Source organism: Leptonychotes weddellii, chromosome 6 (assembly GCF_054177405.1).
Source record: "Leptonychotes weddellii isolate Sample4059 chromosome 6, ASM5417740v2, whole genome shotgun sequence".
Taxonomy (NCBI): domain Eukaryota; kingdom Metazoa; phylum Chordata; class Mammalia; order Carnivora; family Phocidae; genus Leptonychotes; species Leptonychotes weddellii.
Genome location: NC_138374.1, coordinates 105,923,392 through 105,948,813, shown reverse-complemented (window position 1 = coordinate 105,948,813; position 25,422 = coordinate 105,923,392). Strand labels below are relative to the sequence as shown.

Here is a 25,422-nt window from a genome sequence, read left to right as displayed (position 1 = left end):
ATGGTCTTGACTTTCTCAGAAAAGCAATGGGTGCAAGCTTTAGTTTGAGATAAGGCTGCTCCTGAAACAAATGTCCCCCAAGGGTTTCATCAGTGGTTGAATGGAAGCTCTGTGAGGGCAACCTTACATGGGACATTCCCGTGTGTCTCCATTACTAATACCTGGCACATAGTGGATGCTTAGAAAATATTTGTCACTTATATGAATATATGGCTAGAAAAAGAATTGGTATTCTTAGTCTGTTCTTCATTATTTATGTCATTCCTTTTTTTTAGTTTTTTTAAAAGATTTTTATTTATTTATTTATTTTAGAGAGAGAGCATGAGCAGAGGCAGAGGGAGAAGCAGACTCCTCTCTGAGCCGGAAGCCTGATGTGGGGCCTGATCCCAGGACCCCAGGATAATAACCTGAGCCCAAGGCAGACACTTAACTGACTGAGCCACCCAAGCACCCTATTCATGTCATTCCTTAAATGTTCAATGTACTTTAGATACCATAATCCCAGAGGAACGCAGACAAATGAGGAAATATCTAGAAAAGGGGGAACTGTGATAGGAGATTTGGAACCAGATATAAAAGAATGGATAAAGAAACTGCACGTTTAAGCCTTTGGAATGAGATGAGGACTTTCACCAGATATTTGACAGGCTGCTTGCTGGTTGAAGACCTGCCACATTTGTTCCATGTTTCTTCAGAAAGGAGAACTGGGACTCATTGGTAAAAAGTACAGACAAACATCTCTTCAAAATAAGTTGTCTTGGGGCGCCTGGGTGGCTCAGTTGGTTGGGCAACTGCCTTTGGCTCAGGTCATGATCCTGGAGTCCCGGGATCGAGTCCCGCATCGGGCTCCCTGCTCGGCTGGGAGTCTGCTTCTCCCTGTGACCCTCCTCCCTCTTATGCTCTCTGTGTCTCATTCTCTCTCTCTCAAATAAATAAATAAAATCTTTAAAAAAAAAAAATAAGTTGTCTTAAAAAAAAAAATTAAAGGTAGAAAAGAATTTTTCAAGAAATGGAGAATTCTTGGCCACCGTGAGTGTTGAGGCTTTGACTGGATGACTTCTGGTTGTGGGTATAGTACAGGGGATCTATACACAAGCTGGCCTCCAAGATCCCTTCTTCTTCCGTCTGGACTTTGAGGTGATCTAATAAGTGTCCACGGGATTTATTTGAGTGGAAATGCGTTGGATTTTTTGTTATCTCGTAGTGAGTTTGGATACTCTGTAATCTAGAACTGTTATGCTTTGCTGCTACAATGATAATTTAGGTTCACAAAAATGACTCTGAGGCACTAAGAAATGCTAAAGTACCATCTAAATCAAGTGAAATACCGTATAAAGCACTGAGCATGGTGATTGACACCTACTGGGGACTCAATAGATATTTTTATTTATTTTTTTTAAAGATTTTATTTATTTATTTGCCAGAGAGAGACACAGTGAGAGAGGGAACACAAGCAGGGGGAGTGGGAGAGGGAGAAGCAGACTCCCCGCGGAGCAGGGAGCCCGATGCGGGGCTCGATCCCAGGACCCTGGGATCATGACCTGAGCCGAAGGCAGACGCTTAACGACTGAGCCACCCAGATGCCCCTCAATAGATATATTTAAAAGTTAAAAAATATTGGATTAAGTACTAACTGTCTTTTGAATGTTAAGCATGTAAGTTATCTATGCCTAACATCCGTAGTTATCTTGGGGAAACCACTTGATTTAGTGAAAAAAGCATGTATTTTGGAATCAGACCTGAATCTCAGTCTCCCCTCCACCGTTAGCTTTGTAGCCTTTTCTACCTTTAGACACCTCAGATTGAAGAAAAAAAGCTTCTTCCTTGTAATTTTCATTGGTTGGTCCAGACTCTGTTCTCTGATGCAGCACAGAAGAAGTCGGCCAGCTCTCTGATTGGGGAAATAAATAACCTCTCTGAGCTTCATTTTCCTCATCTGTAAATTGGAGTGGGGGGTGGGCGAATTCCCAGGGTAGTTTTGAAAATTGAATTAGCACCTGGCTTAAGTGAGCAGTCTGTTTTTTCTCTCTTTCCTCTTTATTAAGCAAAATACTTAACAGAAATTCTTTCCCTGATTATTATAGATAATATATCCCTAATATACTATTTTCCATATACTGTTAGTATAATAATCATTTTTTACATGAATTTTCAGTTCCTTTTCATTCCTTTTGTTTTATTTGATCATCATTTGCAATCCTATGAGGTGAGCTAGACATGGATTATAAATGCATCTCCTAGATGGAGGCTCTCTGGCCCAGCATGGGTCACAGCTGTTCAGGGTGATGGAGGTGGAAGCATTGTACCCAGGGCCCTGCCTGCTGAACCAGGCGCATTCCTGGGGCAGCATCATTAACATCCAGGTGCGATGTCTAGGTGCCCTTGGTTCCCAGGTAACTCGTTAAGAAAACTTCGTCTCATTTTGTGTCTCATGTGCCCACATGTCACCTTGTAGCCTACCATTTTGATTTTCCAAAGTGAAATGTAAGATTACATTTTAAAAAAAATTGTCAACCACTAAGAGTATTTTTCCTTGAAAGATTTTTTTTTTTTTTAAAGATTTTATTTATTTATTTGACAGAGAGAGGCACAGCGAGAGAGGGAACACAAGCAGGGGGAGTGGGAGAGGGAGAAGCAGGCTTCCCGATGAGCAGGGAGCCCGATGCGGGGCTTGATCCCAGGACCCTGGGACCATGACCTGTGCCGAAGGCAGACGCTTAACGACTGAGCCACCCAGGCGCTCCATTTTCCTTGAAAGATTTGAGCAGGCAATGATGACGTTCTCCTCTGATGTTGGCTTTGGTAAGAGTTTGTCAGTAATATGAGGGTTAAATGGGTATTGGGTCAGCTGGTCAGTAAAGACAAAATAGAGCCTTCTCTCAGTGTCCCTTCTTACTCCACCTCAGATTTGGGCTTCTCAGTGAATCCTCTCTTGCAGATTTAACCCCTTCTTCCCCTGCACACCCCCAGCATGTGCGTGTTGTTTAGATCTCTGGGCTGTGTTTGTTTGTTTGTTTTCTGCTTTTATTTGTAGTTTCTAACTGTCCCTCTGGATGTCTAACTCTACCTCAGTCAGTCTAGTCCAGGCAGGCCCAGGACAGTGCTATTCACCTTTTTGCGATTTCAGTGTCTATCACAGGGCCTAGCCCATAGTTAGTACTCAGCATATTTTTAACAGGCACATTCCTTTCACAAGCACAAATACACACATGCGTGATTTAGGAGCAGTTAAGTGATACCAGGTTACACAGGTGCAACTTAGAGTCACCATTAGAATGCTTCATTTCTGGAAACCCGTGCCCTTAAAGGGTGACGTTTTACCTTGAGCACTGGGTGTTGCCCTGGGAGTACACTCGTCAGAAGTATTTGAACTCCCCCAGAGCTGTGGGGGGCGGCTCAGTCCTTTGTGGAGTCTGTGCTGTGAGGTGTCTCACTCCCGAGGGGACTTTGGACAAGGGTCCTCCAAAGAGCTACCTAGCCCCGTGGGGCTCAGCAGAGACCCTGATGCAAGCCCCCACCAAGAGTGGTGTTGGGCACATGACACTGCAGTGTAGCCCCGGAGACCGAGCGTTCCTAGAGAGCTCAGGAGATGCTGGAGAGAACACCGAAGGTTCTGCAGCTGTGCCAGAGGCAGCCATATGTGCAGCTGCTGGTGCTGAGGAAGAGCCATCAGCCAGGGCTGGATGGTGGCAGGAGGAGCAGAAGGGGCCCCAGGCTGGGGAGACCATTTAGCCAATGTGAGTTGGGAGTCCCCCTTGACATCCAGTGTGGTGTTGAGATTTCTATCATTCTAGCGAACTCCTCACTTAAGAGCTGGAGCACAGAGAGTTGAAGTGACTGAGAATCACAGTACCGAGACTCCCAGTGGGGTCACTAAGGCAGAGCCCTCGAGTCCAGCCTGAAGCCTCAGAGGTCTTGTCATGACTGTGATGCAGCAGGAAAGTGGCAGACATGAGGACAACCAGACGGGCTTGGAATACTGATCCCACAGTTGAACTCAAGAATAGATTGGTTGCCCCCTCCCTCAAGCCCACTCTAGCATCCCCCTGGATGGTTCTTGGCTCCTGGCTCCATAAAAGGAGTTGGTGTTTAAAGCCCACGGCTGCATCTTAGCACCTCCATGCTCCACAGTATGGGCAGCCACCCCTCTTTCTTGCGAGGTTCCAGAAACTCTTTAACAGAAGAGGGAATGTTCTGAAAGTAGGTTCCCTATCTCCTAGCCTTGATCATGGAATGGAAAAAGGGCGTGTCTGTTGAGCTCTCAAAATAAACTTCTTCATCAATGGCACCTAGGTGGAGACAGTAAACTCAGTCAGCTACTTCCTGCCCTACACCTTGTATTTGGGCACATGACCCAGATTGATTGCATTTCTTCCATGCCTTTTCCTTTCTCATCAGGAAGGGTGATGGTGTTGGAAGCCCAGGCCTGCTGGACTGGCTACTGGGCCTTAGATTTGTGTTAGTGAATATAGTCTGGGCAGATGAGACACCATAGGCAGGTAGGAGCTCTGAGGGGATGCTGTTGCTCTTTGGCCCCCATGAAATGGCTCCTCTTGGGAGCTGTGCCCTTGTCTGCAGTTTCACTGGCCATAGTCACTTGTTTCATTTGAAACCCACCTGCCTCTCTGCTTCTCCAGACTCAAGACCTGTTTGCTCTCTGCAGCTACATTAGCTACTTACAGCTGGGGACTACTTAATTACTCCCCATTCTCTCTGCCCGCCTCTCTCAGGAGTAAGGTAAAAGTCAAGCGCAGTACCCTCCAGCCCATAAAACTTCCTTCCTCATCTTGACCACACTTGAGAGGGAGCCCAGGGAGCAAGTAAAATGCCATTCTTATGGTCCACTTCTTTCCTCAACCCTTGGGACGGGATGCTTTCCAACACGGATTACCATGTTAATATCCAGTTCCACGTCTGACGTCTGATTTCTTATGATTTTACTGCATGAATGGTGGTATTTTTAATCTACAGAAGACTCTGCCTTTTGTGACACACATTGAATGTCATTCTTAGACTGTCTCTGTAAAATGCCAGCTCTTAAAATATTAATCTCTAATGTGCACTCAAGGGTTCATTCAATTACCATGGGATCTTTCGAATAAGCAGTGTCATCTGGGCAGCCTCTCACTGCATTAAGGGAAAAATGTTTATTGGGGCATTGTTTTCCGGGCATGAGATGATGTTCTTGCTTTGTTTCCGTAAATGTTGTGCGAGCATGGTTGTGTTGGATGCCGTTGCAGATTTATTGCCATTCGTGCCCAAACCCAAGCATTATCAGTTTTCCCTTCCAGAGCCCGGCCTTAAAAGGTATCATGCCTGATAGGGATTATGGATCATAATTATGATAAATGAGAGGCAGTCGAAACACTTCTGTCAGAGCTGATTTGTCAGAGTGCTGACTTCAGTCCAGAGAGGGAGTAGCCTCATTATTACGACCAGCAGCCATTTTGCTTTATTTTCTGAAAATCACTTCAGTGCCAGAGACCTTTATTTTTCTTCTTCCTAAAAACAGTCTTGAGTGGCATTGTTTTTAAAATGGTGCCTGTATGATATCTGCTGGCATTTTTTCCTCCCACTTTTCTCCCTTCCTGGGCATTGAACCCCATCTATGGCCACCCCAGATGAGCATTTTTGTTACCAATGGGCTGTTACTCTTTAAGAAGGTCCAGAATATAAATGTCTGAATTGGCAAAGCAGATAAATTGGTGGGTGGAAATTTGTTATCAGGAAAGGATTCATCACCTTGAGTCAGGATTCCCTGTAGGCTTCCTTCAGATAACCCTTTCCTCATGCATTTCATATTAATTCATGAGTTAGCTTTACGGCAGCAGGGAGGTGGAGAAATGGGGAACTCAGAAGCATAAGCTCATAATTCAGGCACTCCATGTCTTGAAAATCCATTAGAAAAGACAGATCCTCTCTGTTTTAGCAGAAACCAGTAGCAAAACAACATGCCATTGTGATTGATCAGTCTAGAACATTCATGTTCCAAGCTATAGAGACCTCACCCCCTAGTTGATCTCTAGCCCTTGATCTCTTCTTAGTTGTAAACTAAGGCCCCAAGAAGGAACCAGCATTCTGAAGTCCATGACTGTGACTTACCCATCCAGACTCCCACCCTTCTCTATGCTCTAAGGTGGTGTGTGTGTGTGTGTGTGTGTGTGTGTGTGTGTGTGTGTGTTCATTCATTAATCCATGTCCAAAATTGGTCTTGACCCTTCAGCTCAGTACTTCTCTTATAGCCAAAGCACACACTGGACTTGGAAGTGACATTCATGGCAGAGGAAGAGATACTGTCCAAAAGTTGAAGGGTTAAAGCCATACTCCTGTTGGCGTCAAGAACACCCTCTCCTCACAGGTACCTAACACTGATGGGCATGTCCATGATTTTATTTGAAGCTTTTAAAGTTAACATTATAAATCTTAAACCTCCCAGTTTGGGTGCTTTAATTTTAAAAACATTTAACACATTGGGGCACCTAGGGCACCTAGGTGGCTCAGTTGGTTATGCGTCCAACTCTTGGTTTTGGCTCAGGTCATGATCTCGGAGTTGTGAGATCGAGCCTGGCATTGAGCTCCACAGTTGGCACGGAGTCTGCTTGAGTTTCTCTCTCCCTCTCCCTCTGTACTCCCCTCTAAAATAAATAAATAAATCTTAACAAAAAACCATTTAGCACAGAAATTTTGCTTTTTGGTTAACTCTCCCTTTTCTTTTGGGTAGCTCTGGCAGTTTCCTGGGGAAGTTGGAGTTGGCACATTCCACCTCTCAGTCCCTGCCAGCTGTCCCCTGGCTCAGGGCCCCTCCTGTTGGTGTCTGTGACTTAGTCTTAGTCCTTGCAAATGTTACTCTGCAAAACCCACAGCACCTTAGAGGACAATGTGGCAGCAGATGTGAATGATGACATTACTTACGAAGCCATACCTTCTAGCTGGAGAATCATCTTTTGTTCAGAGTGACAGTCAAAAAAAGTGGCGGGGGGGAGGGGAGAAGGAAGGTGAATCAGGGAAACGAGGAGGATGAGAGAAAGAAGGAAGTTGGCCAGGATTTACTGAACACCCACTGAATTCAGAGCTAAGGTAGACTCTGGGGGAAGTAAAAAGGGCAATGTAACATTTCCCTGTTCCATGTCTTGGTTGTGAGGTGGGGAATCTTACATGTCCGTGGACCTGATGAAGTCACTCAGAAATGCTAGAGCGCAGCAGATTGACAAGTCTGAGGAAATTAGGCCACAGTGAACCCATGAATTCTGAAGAAAGGAAGAATCAAAGGGCCACCAGCATTCTGTGAGATTGGCAGGGGAAATTTTCCTTGAAGTGAATGTTGAACGCATTTTGAAAAATCAGATGGTGGCAGTGATGGCCAGGAGTCTTCCAGGGTGGGAGGATGGGTGGCATGATTATGGGGCCCAGACTTGTGTAAGAATGCAGTTCACTGACTAGAGTGGAAAACCTATTTTGGAGACTCAGAAGATGGAGTTGGTGGCATAGGAGGGAGCCAGGTGGAGAATGACTTTGTAAAAGCCAGGTAGATAGGTTTTAATTTAGGACATACTGCCATGGGAATCCGTTGTAGGCAGGACCCCTTGAGGATAAGGACTTGGCTACCATTGTCAGACTAGATGCTTCCTGAGGACACAGAAGTTGCATCTTCCTCTCCTTAGCTGTTACTTTTTGTTTGCGCCTGAATGACCAAGCACCTGGACTTTATGTGTGCGATCCTGTGTTGCTGTAGGAACATAGACTATATAGACTATATACCTATATATAGTCACACGTGGGCCCTGCCTCCATGAGGCCCTGTCTAACATGGCTGTCTCAAAATCATTACACCATAAACCCAGATGGAGAATGAAATGCTTCAGCTATCAGTTAGGCGTTTCTTTACTGCACTTGTCTTCAGAGCACTTTGTTCTAGAGACCCTCAAGGCATTGTGCAGTGCAGCAACTTTTGAGTTGTACATGATAAATGAGTTAGAAGATTAGACCAGCAGGGTGGCACTGGAGAGGATGCGGGTGAGAGACAGAGATCAAAAGGGAGCAGACGAGAGAAACAGTAGTTGCTTATGAGAGGAGTTGTGTGCCCAGGACTGTCGTAATTTTGATCCAGGGCTTGGAATCTGCTGATGAAAAACAGGTTGGGAAATGTGTTAGGGGCAGCGGAGGATGACATCTTTCCCCTCAGCCGTTTCCCTCTGACTGTGAGATGGGGAATCATATAGACCTACATCATGTAGACAGCTGGGTTTGCCCCCTCTTGTCTGATGTTCCATGCACCCCCTCCTTTTCATCTGGCCTAGGGAAGCTTATAGATGCTTTTAGCATCCTCTTGGGAGGAAGGTGGGGAGACGGGCAGGCAGCCAGGAAATCTTGGTGGTTATTAAACTGAGGCTCAAGGACCTTTTTATTAGCGATTAGACTCAGCTCTGTGGCACTAAAGAGTATAAACTCCCGCTCTGTCTCCTCTGCTCAAATCTCCAAAGAATCTGTTTTATATTGTGTTTATTTATAGCCCAAAATAGACATGGGCCCCAGAGCTGAGGCTTCAATGCGCTCCTAAGCTGAAGAGAATTGGAAACCCCATGGAGGGAAATAGTGTGTACCCCTGTCTGTGGTCACCTCCACCTGGACCTTTACTTCCTCCACGTGTGATTGGAAGTTACTTTGGAAGTATTGCATGTTAAAGAGTTGTTTGTTTGTTTGTTTTTTAGTTCCAGTCTGTAGTGTGAGAATTGTAGTGCTGCAAAGACTCATGTATCACCGAGGATGGAAACTTCTGGAGCATTATCAGGCTGCTTTATTTATTTATTTATTTTTTTAAGATTTTATTTATTTATTTGAGAGAGAGAGAATGAGAGACAGATAGCAAGAGAGGGAAGAGGGTCAGAGGGAGAAGCAGACCCCCCGCTGAGCCGGGAGCCCGATGTGGGACTCGATCCCAGGACTCCAGGATCATGACCTGAGCCGAAGGCAGTCGCTTAACCAGCTGAGCCACCCAGGCACCCTATCAGGCTGCTTTAAACTGGTTGAATGAGTAAACCTATAAAAGCACTTTCTTGAGGCCCTGCCCACCCAGTAGTGACCCATTATAAGGAAAGGATTTGGTCAGGTGGCTCTGGTATTCGCTAGGTAAGGGGGAACCTGAGTGGAAGGCCAGCAGTGATTTGTAGGTGAGATGTTGGTGATGGACCAAGTTGGGGTTGGGGCTACTGTACCCTAACTCATCCATATACCCTCTACAGGCCCTTCCGTAGCCAACATCAGATATTTGGAGAACAGCCGGCCTCCCATCTGGGCCACGCCTAATCAACAGGTCTACATGGGTGGGTGTTGAACCCATAGCTTAGACCCCTGAGCACTACGCAGCTTGGTTCTTATGGTGGCATATTTAAGGCTAATTGTTTTAAGTAAAGAACATCTCTGAGCAAACAGACCAGAGGTTTGGTGCCTTCAAATGCTTATGGAAGATACAGGAATGGCATCTGATCATTATGATAATGGCATTTTGTTTTTTCCTGAATGCAAGTGTGGTCCTGCTGGCTCATTATTAGTAAGTATGCCTCCTCCCATTCATATGGAGTGTTGGCATCGCTAAACTCCTTACACATATATTGTCTCATCTGATCTTCATAGCAGCTCATCCCCAAAGGTTTTAGTGCTCCCAGCATATGGTCAGTGTACACACTTATGCCGAGTAGGCTTAATTGACAAGCTCAAGGTGACAGAGATTGGTAAGTGGCAGAGCAGAACCAAGATCACATCTCCAGGTCTCCAGCACTGCCCTCCTGCTTGTGCTATGCTTTGCTTCTGTTGCTGCTTGAGCTGTGTTGTGGTGGTGAGGAAGCCTGGGCTGAGCCATTCATTCTCCGTCAGCCTCTTCTGCGGTGAGGAAGATAGAGGTTTGGGGGAGCTAGAGTTTGGGTTTCGGTCTGTGAAGGTAGAACTGAATCTTTCTCTAGGATAGACTTTATAGGCTTGAGCTTATCAGCACAGCACCTCAACCCACTTAGCTACTGACTTTGTGGAACGAAAAGATTAATTTTAAAAAAACGTTAGCATCTAATTACACGAACCTGGAAGTTTAAATGTAGACTAAATATAGCCTGAGTTTAATCTCTATTTTATAAATTCCACAATGTTCTGTTGTCAAATAGGACATAGCATTTTTAATAAGCAAATTTTCAGAGTTGCATATAAAACTTACAGCCAGCATCTCTTGGTAAAAGAGCTGAGAATTAGCCCAGCTCAAAATGTGCCCTCTGCTTTGAAAGTGGACCTCTTTTAGCCTTCTGGAGATGATAAAGTCTAGAGTTGTCCATTAACCAACTGCTGGTTCTTACTTATTAAAATTCCATTATGATCTGTACTGGATAGAGTGATTTCTTTACTGTGTGCATCTTCTTTTGAAAGCTTTTTATAAGCAGATCTGTAGCTTCCTTTGTGAGGTCTAAACACCAGCTCTTTGTCTACTACCTAGAGGATGGAGGTTGGACTGGGCTGTGGAAGAGAGAATTCAAATGTGGGCCAAGGTCAGAGCCAGGGTCAGTTCAGGGGGCTGTTGCCTGTGAGAGCTGGGTTTAGGAGAGCCTGGCCAGCTCTGTGAAGAACTCTTAAGTAGGAGCTCCTCATAGAGCCCAGGTGAAGCCAAGGTGAGGTCACCTCACTGACAGTGCAATGCAGCCAGAAGTCTTGCCCTTCCCTGCTACTAAAGGTTCTTGTCTTTACAAGCCTAGTACCTGTCATCTGTGAAATTTCCTGAGGTTAGGATAGGTCTAGTGGTTTGGAGCCACGTGCTTTTGACCCTAATAGGGGAAGTAGGATTACAAAGTGTGGAGAGACTTCAGCGTCCTTCAAGTGTCTGTATTCTTTAGGAACAAGTGTCCTCTGAAGTTTCTCCCAATAACTGGGGCAGGACCTTACAATCCTCCCTTGGTTCCTAATTGCTCATAATAGGTCCCTGGCCGTGGTGATAATTTATCACAAGTTTAAAAGCTATTGGAGGCTGTGAAAATTATGTTGCTAGGTACAATAAATACTGTTGACTAGGAACTATATAATAATACATTGCACGCATGTACACACATCACGCATCTAGTCCTTCCAGAAAGAGGTTTACAACTTAATTGAAATGACAGTATAATAGAGGAGACATCTTTTGGTGAATAACTGTTCAGGCAGTGGTACAAAGAGGAGGTGCTCTGGGTTAAGTAGAACAGTGGGCATATTTAAAAGAGACTTCTGGGAGGAGATAGAGAATGGACAAAATTTTGTAGGCTGAATAGAAGCTGGAAAACCAGAGAGGTTGAAGGATGTGAACATGGTATGACCAAAGACGTGGAGGTATGAAAGCCCCGTTTGTTCAGGATTTCATGATTTGCCAAGAGGACCAGTGGGAAGTGAGGATGGAAAGGTATGGCAGAGCTGGATTAGGATGGAATGGCCCTGCCAAACACTAGGTAATTGAAGACTGGGACCCTGCAAGCCCACCTCACCTCATTCCACAGGAGAGTAGAAACCAAGTCATTCAGTCTCCTACCTCCTCTTACCTCAAGGGGGTCAGGGATTAGGCCTCAGCAAAGAGTTTGAAGATAATATGCCAAGCTGGGGAGCTCTTGTGTGGGTCCTGGGAAAACGGAGCATTGTGGTTTTAAGATTAATGTTTTTACCACATGGATTTTCACCACCCCTCTCCCCAACTGTAGGACATATTCTTGAGTTGTTTTTCATAGTGGATTTGAGAGAGACACATATTTTCTTCTCTTCCTGTATACCTACTTGGCCACAACCCCTGCCCCCAACCATTGACTTCTTATGCCACCCCCCCCCACTTCTTTTCTAGTCAGACATCTGCGGGATGCCAGTCTGGTCAGGATGGCATGTATCATCTCTGTGGGACAGAAGGAAACTAGTTAGTCTGTTTAAAATTTGAACTTATACCTTGGACTTCTGGCACAGTGCTCCTTGGCCCAAATGCCTTTGTAAATAATAAGCATCTTTCTCCCCAGCAAGATTCCTTTCTGACAAAGGACCATTTCTTCAGTTAGTAAAATGCTGGTGAATGTTTTTGTGGAGACTGCTTTGAAGATTTGGCTAAATAAGAGGAACATATCACCAAGAAATGTTTCTATTACCAAAAAAAAAAAAAAGAAAAAGAAAAGAAAAAGAAAGGCAAAATAGGACATAGGCCTGGGAGTTCTGAAACCAGAATATTCTAGGTTCAGATTTCACCTCTCCTGTATAAGCCGGACGTAGTCACTGGTTCCTTGCTAGGTTGTTGTAATGATTAGAAATAGTATACATAAAGCACCTGGCTCACGGACACTTAGTAAAGGGTAGACGTTATTAATAACGTCTCCCATTTTATAGAAGTTCCTCCTCCTGAGTTGGGGGTTTGCTATGTTGTGCAGGTCCGTGAGATGGTTTTAAATTAAGAAGGCGGCTGCGGCTGGATGCTAACTCCTTCAAGCAGCATTCTTTGCAGGCAGTGACCATATGAGGCCGCGTGGCAGGGGCAGGCCCTGTGCAGACTGAAGCTCACAGTCACTGACAAGAAAAATCTTTTTGTTTTTTGCTTCGTGGAGAAGGTGGTGCTGAAAGCTTTCTTCCTTGGGGAAATCAATTTCACTGTGCGGTGGATCTCCGTGAGTGGGGTCATACTGCTGCTTTCCTGAAAGAGAGACATTTCTGTTTTTATTAATCATGGAACTGACGCAAGACTGGTAGAATTTGTAAAAGACAATAACTTGTTTACTCTCCTTTTTGATGCACCTCCTACCTTCCAGAGGTTAAGAGTGAAGAAGGGATTTTTATCTTCCAGTCTGGAAGCCAGACCCTCTTCAGGTTTAAAATAAGCAGCCTCATGTCCTTGGAGACCTGCTGTATATGAATTTTAGGAATAAAAGGAATTCTCAGATTTTTGTCGGCAGTCATTTGGAAGGCAAAGTTATAAAGCCATAGTGCCAAGAGCCCCTAAAATAGCTGTGCATGTAATTATGGGGCTAGACACTTCCTCGTCACAGGCATGAGAATGTGTCCTTCTTGGAGTTGAATCCAGTATGAAGGACCGTTGGTGTGGATGATGAGATGATGATGAGTTTATTCTACACTGGGTTTCCTGACATATAGAGGGCCAGTCACCTTAACGTAGATACAATAAGAGGTCAACATGAAATAGTTGTCTTGGGTGAGAAGAGTATTGGTATTAGTATTACCTTTTTTTAATAAAATTATCTGTAGTTTCTGTCAATAGCAGTCATTCCTCATACTTTTGAAATTGGTTTGAACACCTGTTTCCCTTCCCCGCCGCCTCTATACATGCATACACACATACATGTATATATACATACATGTGTGTAAGAAGGCCGCGTGCATATATATACATATATATATATGCACACAACATTGTATGAAGTGAAGTGCAGCCTCATGGAGTGCCATGATGGGGCAACAACTCCCTCCATGCAGGTAGGAGACTATATATAGAGAATTGTGGCCCATTTTTTGCTTCTGATGAAGAATGTTCTGCACCAATAACCAAGCGGCCTCTAGGGGGCAGCAGAACACCAACTAAAACTACCGTGCCTGGGGTTGTCAGGCTTTTCTGGCTTATTGTTCAGACCTTCTAGGTCCATGATGCGGCACCCACCTTCTCCCCTTTGCCCAGCAAAATTCATCCTCTTGGCCTTTCCAGACTACGGTCCACTTGCCTCCACTCTCTCCATTCTCCTCCACACTCAAACTCTCCTGGTCTACTTTGTACTGTATCATCTAGCTTAATGCTGGGACGTATTTGCTATTGTTTCACAACCAGCTCTACCTGTCCTTTTTGGCAGGAACAATGTTTTATGTCTCTGGGTTTCCCATAATGCCAGGACTGCCCTGGAGGCCTAAATAAATGCTTGAAAGCAGATGGAGGATCCCGTAATCTGTAGTGAGCCCTTGATACATATTTGCTAATTTCGTTGTCAAGATGGTCTTCTTTTTGCACAAGAGAAGACATTTTATTTGCTTCACTTATTTCTGAAATGGCTACTTTCTCACGTGCATTCTGGTTTTAGCTTGGAGTGTAAGATGTAGGTGTGATGGAGGGCATGAACTCTGGTGCCAGAGTTGTAGGATGGCTCCTCCCCTTCCTGGTTGTGTGCCTTGTTCAAGTTAACTTCTCAGCCTCTGTTTTCTCACCTACAAAATGGGCCTTTTTAAGCTGATCATATAATTTTATCTAAACTGGAGCACAGAGTGAAGGAGGATATTTAAAAATACTTATCCTATAGTTTTTTGAAATATTTATTGACTGGGGAGTGGTTTTCATTTTTATTTTTTTTTACTTGTCTATAAAATTGTTCTCTTCAAAAATGGTTTTCAAAATAACATTTCCAAGCAATATGTGCCCTCCTTAATACCTGTCACTGGGGTATTGCATGGAGCACTGGGTGTTATACGCAAACAATGAATCATGGAACACTACATCAAAAACTAATGATGTACTGAATGGTGACTAACATAACATAATAAAAAAAAAACATTTCCTACAAAATATTAATATACAAACAGGACACATTGTAAACTGGCTGGCATGCTGGAACAGCAGGTGTAAACCATATGGTGCTTCAAAGAATCAAACCACGTAATGTGTGTGAAGTGTGTAGTGCTGTGCCTGGGACACACTGTGTATTCAGGAAATGAAGATTTCATTTTCCTTCCTGGAAGAAGTTTGGACAAAGAAGCACTCACCAACAGACCAAAGACCTATGGGTTTTATTTTTTTTAAAAGGTTGCTGCCAGGAGGCTGTTCTCCTAGCTCTCCAGATTCTACCAACCCAAGGTGTGAGTTTTGTCCAACCCTAGCTGGAAAATACCAATTAAAGAAGATGGTCCTGCTTATGTGTAGTCAGATCGCTGCCTCAGCGGTAGAGAGCGTACCCCGGGGATGCTGTGCATTTTGGGTAATAATTTGGCTGACCTGTGAGCACAGAGCTCTTCCGTTTACTTGCAAAGTCACTGCTCCTTCTGGGCAACTTGCCTGGAAAGCTGGAGCAATGGGTCTTGGCACCTCTGTTCTGCACCCAGCTCCTGCTATTTAGGAGCTTGATTGCAGCAATTGTGCTTAAATATTGGGCTTACCATAAACATAATAGTTTGAGCTGTAAAATATATAACTGTCTTGAAGGTTTGTGTCCCCATATAACTGGAAGCTTAATTGCCATTGTGTGATGAGGCTTCCAGGGTTGGGCACTCCCCTTTTAGAAACTGTAAATTCACCACTCCTCACCCTGCCTCTTGTAAGTGCTGTTTTGCTCCAGTAATGAGAGCTCTCGAGCCTGTGTGTTCATTTAACCTCAAGCCCCTCAGAACTGAGGCTTGTGTTTTTGCCGGTTGCTGGTGTGTTGGAGAATTCAAGGAGTGCCCTGTGTGGCCTCCTGGAAGCAGGGAAGGATCTCCACATGGTCGCTAACAGTGGGTGACAGGAGAATCAAGGGCAGAAGCAGGTAGGAGTGAAGGGACAGCCCACTGCATGGCTCCTAACAGCCTCTTCTTTCTCTAGGTATGTGTACATTCCAGTAGGCGGGTCCCAGCATGGCCTGCTGGGGACACTGTTTTCCACCGCAGTGACGTTTGCGTTTGTGAGCTTCTGGCATGGTGGCTATGACTACCTCTGGTGCTGGGCGGCCCTCAACTGGCTGGGAGTCAGCGTGGAGAACGCAGTCCAGAGGCTTGTGCAGACCCCGTGCGTCCAGGACAGCGTGGTGAGCAGGTGGTGGGGGACCACTGAGCCACGTGGACTAGGCCTGGGAGGGAAGGCGGTCATCAGATTCACCCCAACATGGGCCATTTTTGCCGGATTGGTTCAAAGAGGATGTGCCCAGAGGTAGCAGGTTTTGTTTTGTTTTGTTTTTACATAAGTGTTTCAAAGCAATGCATGCCTACTGTATAAAAATAAGAAAATTCACACAAGAGGGAAAGAAAAATACCTCTTCAACAAAAACTGTTACAACTGTTCTAACCTTTTTCTTTACATATACGCACACATGTATAACGTTTAACACAAATGCTATTATTCCAGAGACATAGTTGTATGAGGACCACCTTTCTATGTCACCAAATCCATTTCTAACAACCCCTTTGAATGGCTAGAATAGAATTCCATTATGTGGCTATGCCGTCATTTATTTGATTAGTCTCCTGCTATTGGGCAATCGTGTCATTCTAATTTTTGGCAATTGTCAATCAAAATGGAGATGAGTATCATAACCGGGACAAATTCTTATATGTAAAATTGCTAAGTAAAAGTTTCTCACCCTTTTTCGCCATGCATACAGCTTAACTCTTCCTTAACTGCCCTGCAGTGCTGGTATTTTTAATCTTGGCTAATTTGATAGATACTGTTACTGTAGCATAAAAAAAAGAAAAAAGAAAAAAACAGCTAAGTGCTTAAGATGCATTCTGATTCCACAGGAAAATGATTTGGAAAATTTGGCACTTTACACACATGTTACACAAATGTTTTATCATATAAAAGTGATATACAGTGTATTAGAATCTTGTAGGAAAGAGTCAGTTCTGAATATGCAGCAGTATTCTGATAACCCTGAGAAGAGTGGCTAAAAAGAAATGTGCTGTCATCGGTGTTCACGGCAGGCAATAAAACACAAGAAATTTACTGAGTCATGATTAATGTGCCTAAACTCCCCCAGTATATGCAGCTAAAGCAAATATATTTCAGAAACCCAACACTACCAAATAGAATACATTTGAGTTTTTTTTCCTATAAAGATAGCCATAGTAAAAGTGGACAGTTATGTCAATAAAAACTGATACAAAGCACATAGCAAAATAACACATCTGAAGGAATTTAAATATGCCCATGTATGTTTAAAGATAAATATTTTATTCAGTAGTAGTACCCAGCAATCAGCAGGAAAGAAATGTCAGTGAATCTTAATAGAAAAATGGAATTTCAATGAAAGTCATGGCTATGTAACACAAAGGAAAACCATACAAGCTGGTATCATCAAGGTTTCAATCTCCATCTTCAAATCCGAATAGTCTTCCCCGAAGCCTGAAACCCAGTTATCATCTGTGAAAGCCAGAGAATTCTTCTCAGCCTAGGCTGAAGCCCTGTAACACATCTCCCCATTCCTTCACGAAGGGTCTAAAATTAACCTTGAACTTAATGTTAAGCACTGCTCTGTAGACTTTGAGCTGTGGCTTATGTTACTGACAAATTTTAAAAATCTAAAATCTTAAAGGAGGAACCCAAACTGTGCTATGTAGCCTTGTTAATTTTGGTTAAAAATGAAGACAGTGAGAACACTTACAGGATGAAGCACGTGAATGTCTGCTCTGCCTCATCACAGCTCAGTCCAGGACCCTTGTGTGTTTGCCTCATTTGAGCTCCCATCCACAAGTCACACACCTAAGTGGATAATAATTTTTGAGTATGCATTTTTTTGGTGAGATGTATGTCTTGTATATTATGAATATGGTGTTTAGTGTACATATTTATTGAGCAAGAACATATTTTGTAAAACCTATTTTATCACCTTCTATCCTGACATCCTGGTAGTTGGTTATAGCTATGTAGACAAGGAGTCCTTGAGTATGAGATCAGGATTCCATTACTGTTTATATCACCAATGGTTAGCTCAGCGTCTGAGTTAGCCACAGTGTTAAGTCAGTGCACAACTGGGTTGATTTTTTTTTTTTTTTAATTCAGTTAGCCAACATATAGTACATCATTAGTTTCAGAGGTAGAGTTCAGTAATTCATCGGTTGCATATAACACCCAGTGCTCATCACATCATGTGCCCTCCTTAATGCCCATCACCCTGTTACCCCAACCCCCCACCCCCTCCCCTCCAGCAACCCTCGGTTCGTTTCCTATGGTTAAGAGTCTCTCATGGTTTGTCTCCATTTCTGATTTCTTCCCATTCAGTTTTCCCTCCCTTCCCCTGTGATTCTCTGTGCTATTTCTTATATCCCACATATGAGTGAAACCATATAATTGTCTTTCTCTGATTGACTTATTTCGCTCAGCATAATACAATTGGGTTGATTCTTTAGTTGTTCTTCCACTTGTCCACGCAAAGACTTTTTCCCATTATTCTGTTTCTTACACAGTTCAGCATAGATTCTGTTTTCCTTCAGAAAAATAGGGCTGGCATTTCAAATATTGTGTAACCTTTTGAATGAACTGTTTCCCCACTTGGGTTACTCTCCTTCCCTCTCTTTTCATGAATCCATTCCCCATTCTTTTGTCTTAATCCAAATGAAGACTTAATGCCTCCTTAGCACCTAATTTCCTCTGACATTAGTCTCCATGATTGATCTGATAGTATTTTTACAATGGGAGCTCACCCCCCCAGGCTGCTCATATATTCTCTCCAATGACATTAATCCTTCATCTGTTTTTTTTTAAAGATTGGTTGGAAGATACTTGAGTACCAAGAATGATCATATCTTCTTTTCCCGTATCTTTTTCATCTTCGACCTCAAAGCTTTGTCTGGAGCACGAAATACAGTAGGATTTCTCAGTGTTGATGAAATGGCAGTTGAACATTCACCAGAAGACTAATCAGAGCTGAGTGTTGTAGGAAACTCTCTGATGTTCTAGGCAGGGCTGTCCAATTGAACTTTCTGCAGTAATGGAAATGACCAATACGGAAGTAACCAGCCACACTGAGCACTTGAAATGTGACTAGTGTCACCGAGAAACTAATTTTTAAAATTTATAATTTTAATTAATTTGAGTCTAAGTAGCCCCCATGTGGCCAGGGTCTTCCATTTTGAGCAGTACAATTCTAGAACATACCCCCATCAAGACAAAAATTACAAGAATGTAGAGTGTTCTAATTTTAAATAATGTTCAGTAATGATGGGATACCTCGTATATCCAATGGCTACTGAGCTGTTGCACTTGTGTATCTCACAGGTATCTCAGACTTAGCATATGTAGTACTGGACTCGTGTACCCCATACCGCCATAAGTCCAACTAGCTCCTTTCCCTCTTGCATTCTCTGTTTCTAGAAAAGTCATCCTTAATCTAGTTACTCAAGGCCCAAACCAGCAAGTTACCCTTTGTACTCTCTCTCCCTCCATTCTACCTGTATGTACTGTATATTCTATCTCCTAGGAAGATCTTATTTTTAAAAATTATTTCCATTTCTGCTATGTCATCCTAATCTTACTGTTCTTATTCCTTGCCCAGTCTACCAGATAGTTTCTAACTAGTTTCTTTTGCCTTCTTCAATTCATTATCCTCACAGTGCTGAGTGATGTTTCTCAATAAAAACCTAACCATGTTGTTATCCTTCTTAAAATCCCTAGTGGTATCCCATTATTTTAGGACTAAGCCCGCAATATTTAAGATGATCTAGGAGGCCCTGCCTGATCTTGAGCTTGCTACCTCTCCCCATCCGCTCTGCTCCCACCCCCCACTTCACACTCTGTTCTTCCTTCTCTTCAATTGCTCATCTTGCCCCTCCAGCCTCAGAACCCCACATGGGCTCGTCCGTGTCCTAGGATGCTTTCTCTCCTCTCCCTCCACCTCTCTTCATCCTTCAGATTATAGTTTCAGTGATATCTTGTTTGTTTGTCCTCCGCTGACCCTCCTGAGTCAGTCAGGTCCTGATTAACAATTCATTTTGGGCACCTTGTAGGTGATCTCTTCTGTTGTACTTATCATAGTTGCAATGAAATATATTTATACAATAACTTGTTTAATCCGTATCTCCTTCACTGAACTGTAAGCCTCATGAAGTCAGAGGTCTGTATCCTTGGCATGTATCAAAATGCTTGGCACAGAGTAAGTTGTGTAGTAAATACTTGTTAAATGAATGAATGAATATTTTCTGACTTCACTGAGGGCAGTGTAAGAGGAAGTAGGCCCATACAGCAGCATGAAGAATATAGATAGAATACTGGAAGAACTTCTTAAGGCTGAGGCTTGTTGAGCATTATACAGGGAGATTATTTTTTTCCATAGCAGCATAGATAGTAATTGATCTAGTGATGGCAAAATGCTAATTTAATGCTCAGTGAACAAAATATATATAGGAAAGAAAGGGTTGGGGAGGAATTAGCCTATCTGGCACCCTGCTGCTTTATGAGAGGGGGGATTATTGGTTGTGACTCACTGGGGAACAGAGCTGTAGGATGTTGACAAAAGGTACTTTCACAAACACCCGAGCGGGGTGGACAAAGAGAAATTACTGCTGAAGCAACACGCTTTTTCTCTATACAAGCACTCTCTCAAGGAGGGAGCTAGAATTTGTGTTCAGCATGGAAATCTTTTAATAAGTGGAAGCATTTTGAGTAGAGTAGAGTGACATTACTTCTTGCCAATTCTCAATGTGCTCTCTCCTTTGAAGGAAGATACCTTCAGGCTGCCTGTCAGTTACTCCTACAAAAGGAGAATCGACATCTCAAGCAGTTCACCCACCCCCACCCTTGATGCTCATTTCATTGAATAATTTCAATATGTCCTCCTCCCCCCAACCCTTATCTCCTCTTCTTTGCCCCAAGAGTATCCTACTGAGCTGATTTATATCCTCTCTGAAGTAGTAAAATTTCTATTTATAGACTTAATTGAGGAAAGGCGCTTCCAGTGACAATCAGGGAGGGTCAGTCTAATGGTTGTGGGAGGGATCTGATGCTCTGGTGTGTCAGAAGGAGCCCAAAGACCATGGCTCTGTGGTGATATCCATTCAGTTTATCTGCTATATTGGTCAGTTTGAAGATGTAGGTACAGAAATTCCATGAGTTTGAGAGATCAGTCAATTTAAAATTGATCAGTCAATTGTAAGAATTATCGACATGATCCAACTAATGCTTACTTAGTTCTCTGGAATCCTAACCCACCAATTAGCAGGATATACATACATGTCAGTTGGCCTGATGAGAAACACTTTCACTTGAGGTCAGTGACACCAGCCCCAACTAACTCACTGAAGGATTACAAAGCAAACTAGTCTAAGAAGAGTAGTTCTGTTTGACAATGACTCATGATCTTCTATTTCTCTGCTGCTTGGCTTGATTCAACAAATAGAGATCAAGTACTTCTTGTAGATAAGCCATTTTCTCAAGACTGGAAGGCTTTCTAGACTTGGCCATTAGGCAGAATCAGTCTGGTTCTTCATTTCTTAATTTGCTCAATTAGGAAAAAAACCATTTTCAGTACCCTACGTGGGAGACATACTGCAGAACTCTGGGGAACTCTGAGTGAAGGACGTGGCCCCTTCCTCCTATTTTTTTCTTCTTTTTTCTTTTTGCATCTCTTTCAGTGCTTCAATGCCTATAGGGTACTAGTCTATCATTGTGTGGTGGTAGAGTCTATTATTAGTTCCCTCCAATAACAAGGTACTTTGTGTGGCCTATCAGGATAATCATCTTTGCAGTGTCTGCTTTGGAATAAAGAGGCAATAAAATGGAATGAGAGCTTTTCTCTAGGAAGAGCTAAGTGATCTATATTAAAAAACAGTCTTATCTTCATAAGCATCATAAATACCGATTGGCCTAGACTTCAAAGGCATTGCTCAGAAGAAAGGTCCAGGCTAGAGACAGACATTTGGGAGCTTATAGTTGGTATTTTGGAGCCCTGGAAATGTTTGAGACTTTCCAGGGAGAGTGCAGAAAGAGAAGAAAAGGTGGTGGCCCAGGACCGAAACTGAGGGACACCCAACATTTGAAAGTTGGGTGGAGGAGAAGGGGCCAGAAGCGGGGAGGAAAATCTAGAGGGTGATTTCACAGAAACCAAGAAAAAGAGGGTATTTCATGGAGGGGGTCATCAAAGGTGGTGATGCCATTAAGGGGTAAAGTAAAGTGAAGTTAAAGAATGGTTATGTCTCCAGACCAGGGTGCTGACCGTGGGAGGAAGGGGCTGTGAGGCATCTTCCCTGTGCCATAGGAGATCATTGGCCTGCTGGAGATGCAAGACGTGTGCAAATCAGTTGAGGACCAGGGTAAGGCATTATGTGCAGAGAGACCACTGATGTTCATGAGGAGTGATGGTCAGTGTGAGCTAAGCTTTGAAGAATGGTTTATTTAAAGAGCTGGGGCTTGAGTTGGACTCTGAAGAATTAAGAGTGGGGCTTGGATAGGTCAGTAGAGAGAAGACAGGCATTCCAGGTCAGGAGAATAGCACACATACAGCCTGAAGTCAGGAATAGGGTTGCCATGGGGGTGAGGAGGCAGACATGGGAGATGAGGGGTTATCACTCAGGAGAATGGAGGAAAGGAAGCTAGAGAAGCCAAAGCGTTTTCCATATAAAGGGATTTGAAGGCCAGACTTAGAAATATAGAAATGCAAACCACTTAACCAAACAGGAGAGCATTAAATTAACATATTAATCCCACACGTCAAATTAGCCTGTTGTGCTAGCTTGTTAGCACTCACCCAGACCTCTCCGTCTGGAAAAAGCAATGCATGTTGTTATGAACAGTGTGTTCCTTGGTGGATGACGACCTGTTGGTGCCCCCTCCATTGTCTCCCACTCCGAAGGATCATTAACGATGCAGGAAGCACACGGCGCAATTCACTGCTAACGCATTTTCTTCTCTGTGGGAATCTGAACCTAAGCCTTAACCCCTCTGGTCTGAAAGGTGGAATGTGGCAAATAATTCTGTCTTTTAGTCGAATACGTTTAGCATGGCAAAAGCATTTTCACAGGTTCTTTTTACTGAGTCTGCTGTCTGCAGAGAGAAGGCTTTGAACTAGAGCCAGTTTCCAGTTATTCATGGCCTGGTGAGCCTCTCCAGGTCTGGCCTGCTCTGGGACTTCTGTGGCCTTCCCTGTCCCTGTCAGGTTAGGCTCGAGCAAGGCAGGGTCACCCTTTCATCATCGCTGCTGCCATGGCTGCCCGTCCTTTCTTCCCCAAGCACACAGCACAGTCTCCCGGCCTTGGGAATTGTAACCTCGGGAAAGAATATTAAGCCAAAGATGAGATCTATCACTTGAATGGCAGTGGTTGAAATGGGCTTTTTCAGATGGCGTGTGGGATTAGATTCATTACTTGCGAGTCTCCAATTCCTGCTTCTACAGCACAGATAAGTGGTGGTTACTCTGGTCACAGCTTAGTGCCCAGCATCTCTCTCTAGATGAGCTTAGGAAAAAGCAAAATCTTACTGTGTACGTGCTGAAGCTTTGGATATGTCTTTCTAAATCTGGCTCTTTTTTCCTCCCAGAAAACCCATTACTCATTGAAGGTAGCAGAGCTTGAGTTTCCAGTGTTCTTATTATCAATAGAAGGATGAAATTAGCCCCCTTTTCCCAAAAATAATATGCACATACTTTGTGCAATATATTTCTATAATATGTATTTATTTACAATGTGTACTTAGGCTTTATGTGTGATCAATATTATGTATATATGCCATAACTGTATAACACATATATGTAATATACGTACATGTGTATGTATGTATGTGTATATATACATATATTTGTGTGTGTGTGTTCATTTGATAAAGCTCTGAGGAGTCAGAGATGTTCAGGACTTCCAAAATATCTCACATTCCTCCCAAGACCTAGAAATAAACACTGCTTTAAAAAGCCTATGGAGCAGCTGCTGGTCTCATTTGAGATGAGCTGAGTCGGTATCAATGTACTGTGATTGCCAGAATGTACTGAAACACAATTTAAGGGGGCTTTTGCTTTTTCCTCTGGTCTGAACCCTATAGTTCACCCAGTAGGCTGGAGTCAGAGCTGGAGTAAGAGCTGAACGGCCCTGAGGGGTGGCGGGAAAGAGTATCATATAAAAGGTGCAGGACATCTATCAAGTTGACTAGGCCACCATTGAAAGTAATGATCTTCAAATAATTTCACTGTGAAGAAGGGTGGAGAGGAATAAAGAAAAACAGATATAACAAAAATTTATTTTTATTTAAAGATACATGCAAACACAGAGAAGTGCATAGAAGGTTATACACTCCAACATTAATGGTGGCTAGCTTTTTACTGATGGGATTACGTGTGATACATATTTTCTTGGTTTTACTCATTTGTATTTTCAGCCTTTTCTACAGTGAATAGGTATTGTTATCTACTTAAAGGTTATTGAGAGAAAAGGATACAGGATGGATCCACCCTCAGGAGGCTTTGCTTAGCTGACCATGGATGCTTGATTCATGTTAGAAATGGAAGGACCAGGGGCGCCTGGGTGGCTCAGTCAGTTAAGCATCTGCCTTCAGCTCAGGTCATGATCTCAGGGTCCTGGGATCGAGCCCCACATCGGGCTCCCTGCTCATCAGGGAGCCTGCTTCTCCCTCTCCTCCCAGCTCGTGCTCTCTGTCTCTCTCTCAAATAAATAAATAAAATCTTAAAAAAAAAAAAAAAAAAAAGAAATGAAAGGTTCAGACTAATGTGGGGCTGTTGTAGCTGCCACCCTTTGCCAGGGAAGAAACTGTACTAGATCCTGCACAAGGATCTTTCACATTTGTTATTTTATTTAAGCATCACAACAACCAAGCAGGACAGGGATTCCTTATCTTCATTTTTATAGATGAGGAACATACTATAGGCTGGGAAGGTATGTGATTTGTGTAGGAACACATGGTTAGTTCAATTAGAAAGGGAGTCAAATTCAGTTATACATAATTTATTCTAAGCATCCTTGATATCAGATAAGAGACATTTGCTTTGATAGATCTTACACACTTATTCATTCACTTAATTTATCCTTGCTGCTTGTGTACATTTGGCATTAGATTTTTTTTTAACCAGCAAAAAATGGGTTTTCTCAGGAAAAACAAAGATTTGCAATTCGAGATAAGCTATGGCCAAACCATTTGGCATTAGATTAATTGACATTCCAGCCCTCAGTTCTTAGACAACTTATGTTTTAGTTGTGGTTCACTCAACCTGTCTATGAAAAAACTGGTCCAAGTGAAGTGGGAATGCTCGCAAAAGCATTTTTACCCAATTATGTCATGTGGTTTCAATAGTAGCTTTACAGGTAAGTACTATTGTTATCCCCGTTTTGCAGTGGGAATGAATGGAAACCCAGAAAGTTTAAGAAATCTGTGTTCGTGGGTCAGAAGTCAAATCATACTGCAAGGCTTTCTTGAGATAAATGAATCTTTGGTCTCCATTCCTCCTATGCAGACGTCCTTGTCTTCATCAGCAACAACTTCTAATTCTCTTAGTTGTTTCTGACATCTCCCTCTGCCTTTCTAAGGTCTATTCTCTTATTTCTTCACTTATGAATTATAAATATTAACTGCTTTCTACTTGAGGTTTTTGCATCTGAGACGTACTCCCAACTCCTCCTAATAGAATAGCCATCTTTATTTTTGGCTAAATCAACATTTGCTGTTTACATTATTATCACGATGGTAAGTGTGGCTCACTGCCAAGCCAGTTAATATGCTATCATTGAGTTTCCTTTTTAGTCACCTGTTTCCCCACCTTAGATTAAGAATCACCTTGC

General features: G+C 43.1%; 1 protein-coding gene across 4 annotated transcripts in view; it reads left to right on the top strand.

Moving 5' to 3' along the window:
- HHAT (hedgehog acyltransferase) overlaps window positions 1–25,422 on the top strand; it is a 275,981-nt gene that overhangs the window by 182,208 nt on the left and 68,351 nt on the right. For all 4 annotated transcript variants that reach the window (XM_081824856.1, XM_081824859.1, XM_081824858.1 and 1 more), the window contains one exon: window positions 15,542–15,743. In XM_081824856.1, coding sequence (XP_081680982.1) covers window positions 15,542–15,743 — 202 coding nt within the window. The remainder of the gene's footprint in view (window positions 1–15,541; window positions 15,744–25,422) is intronic.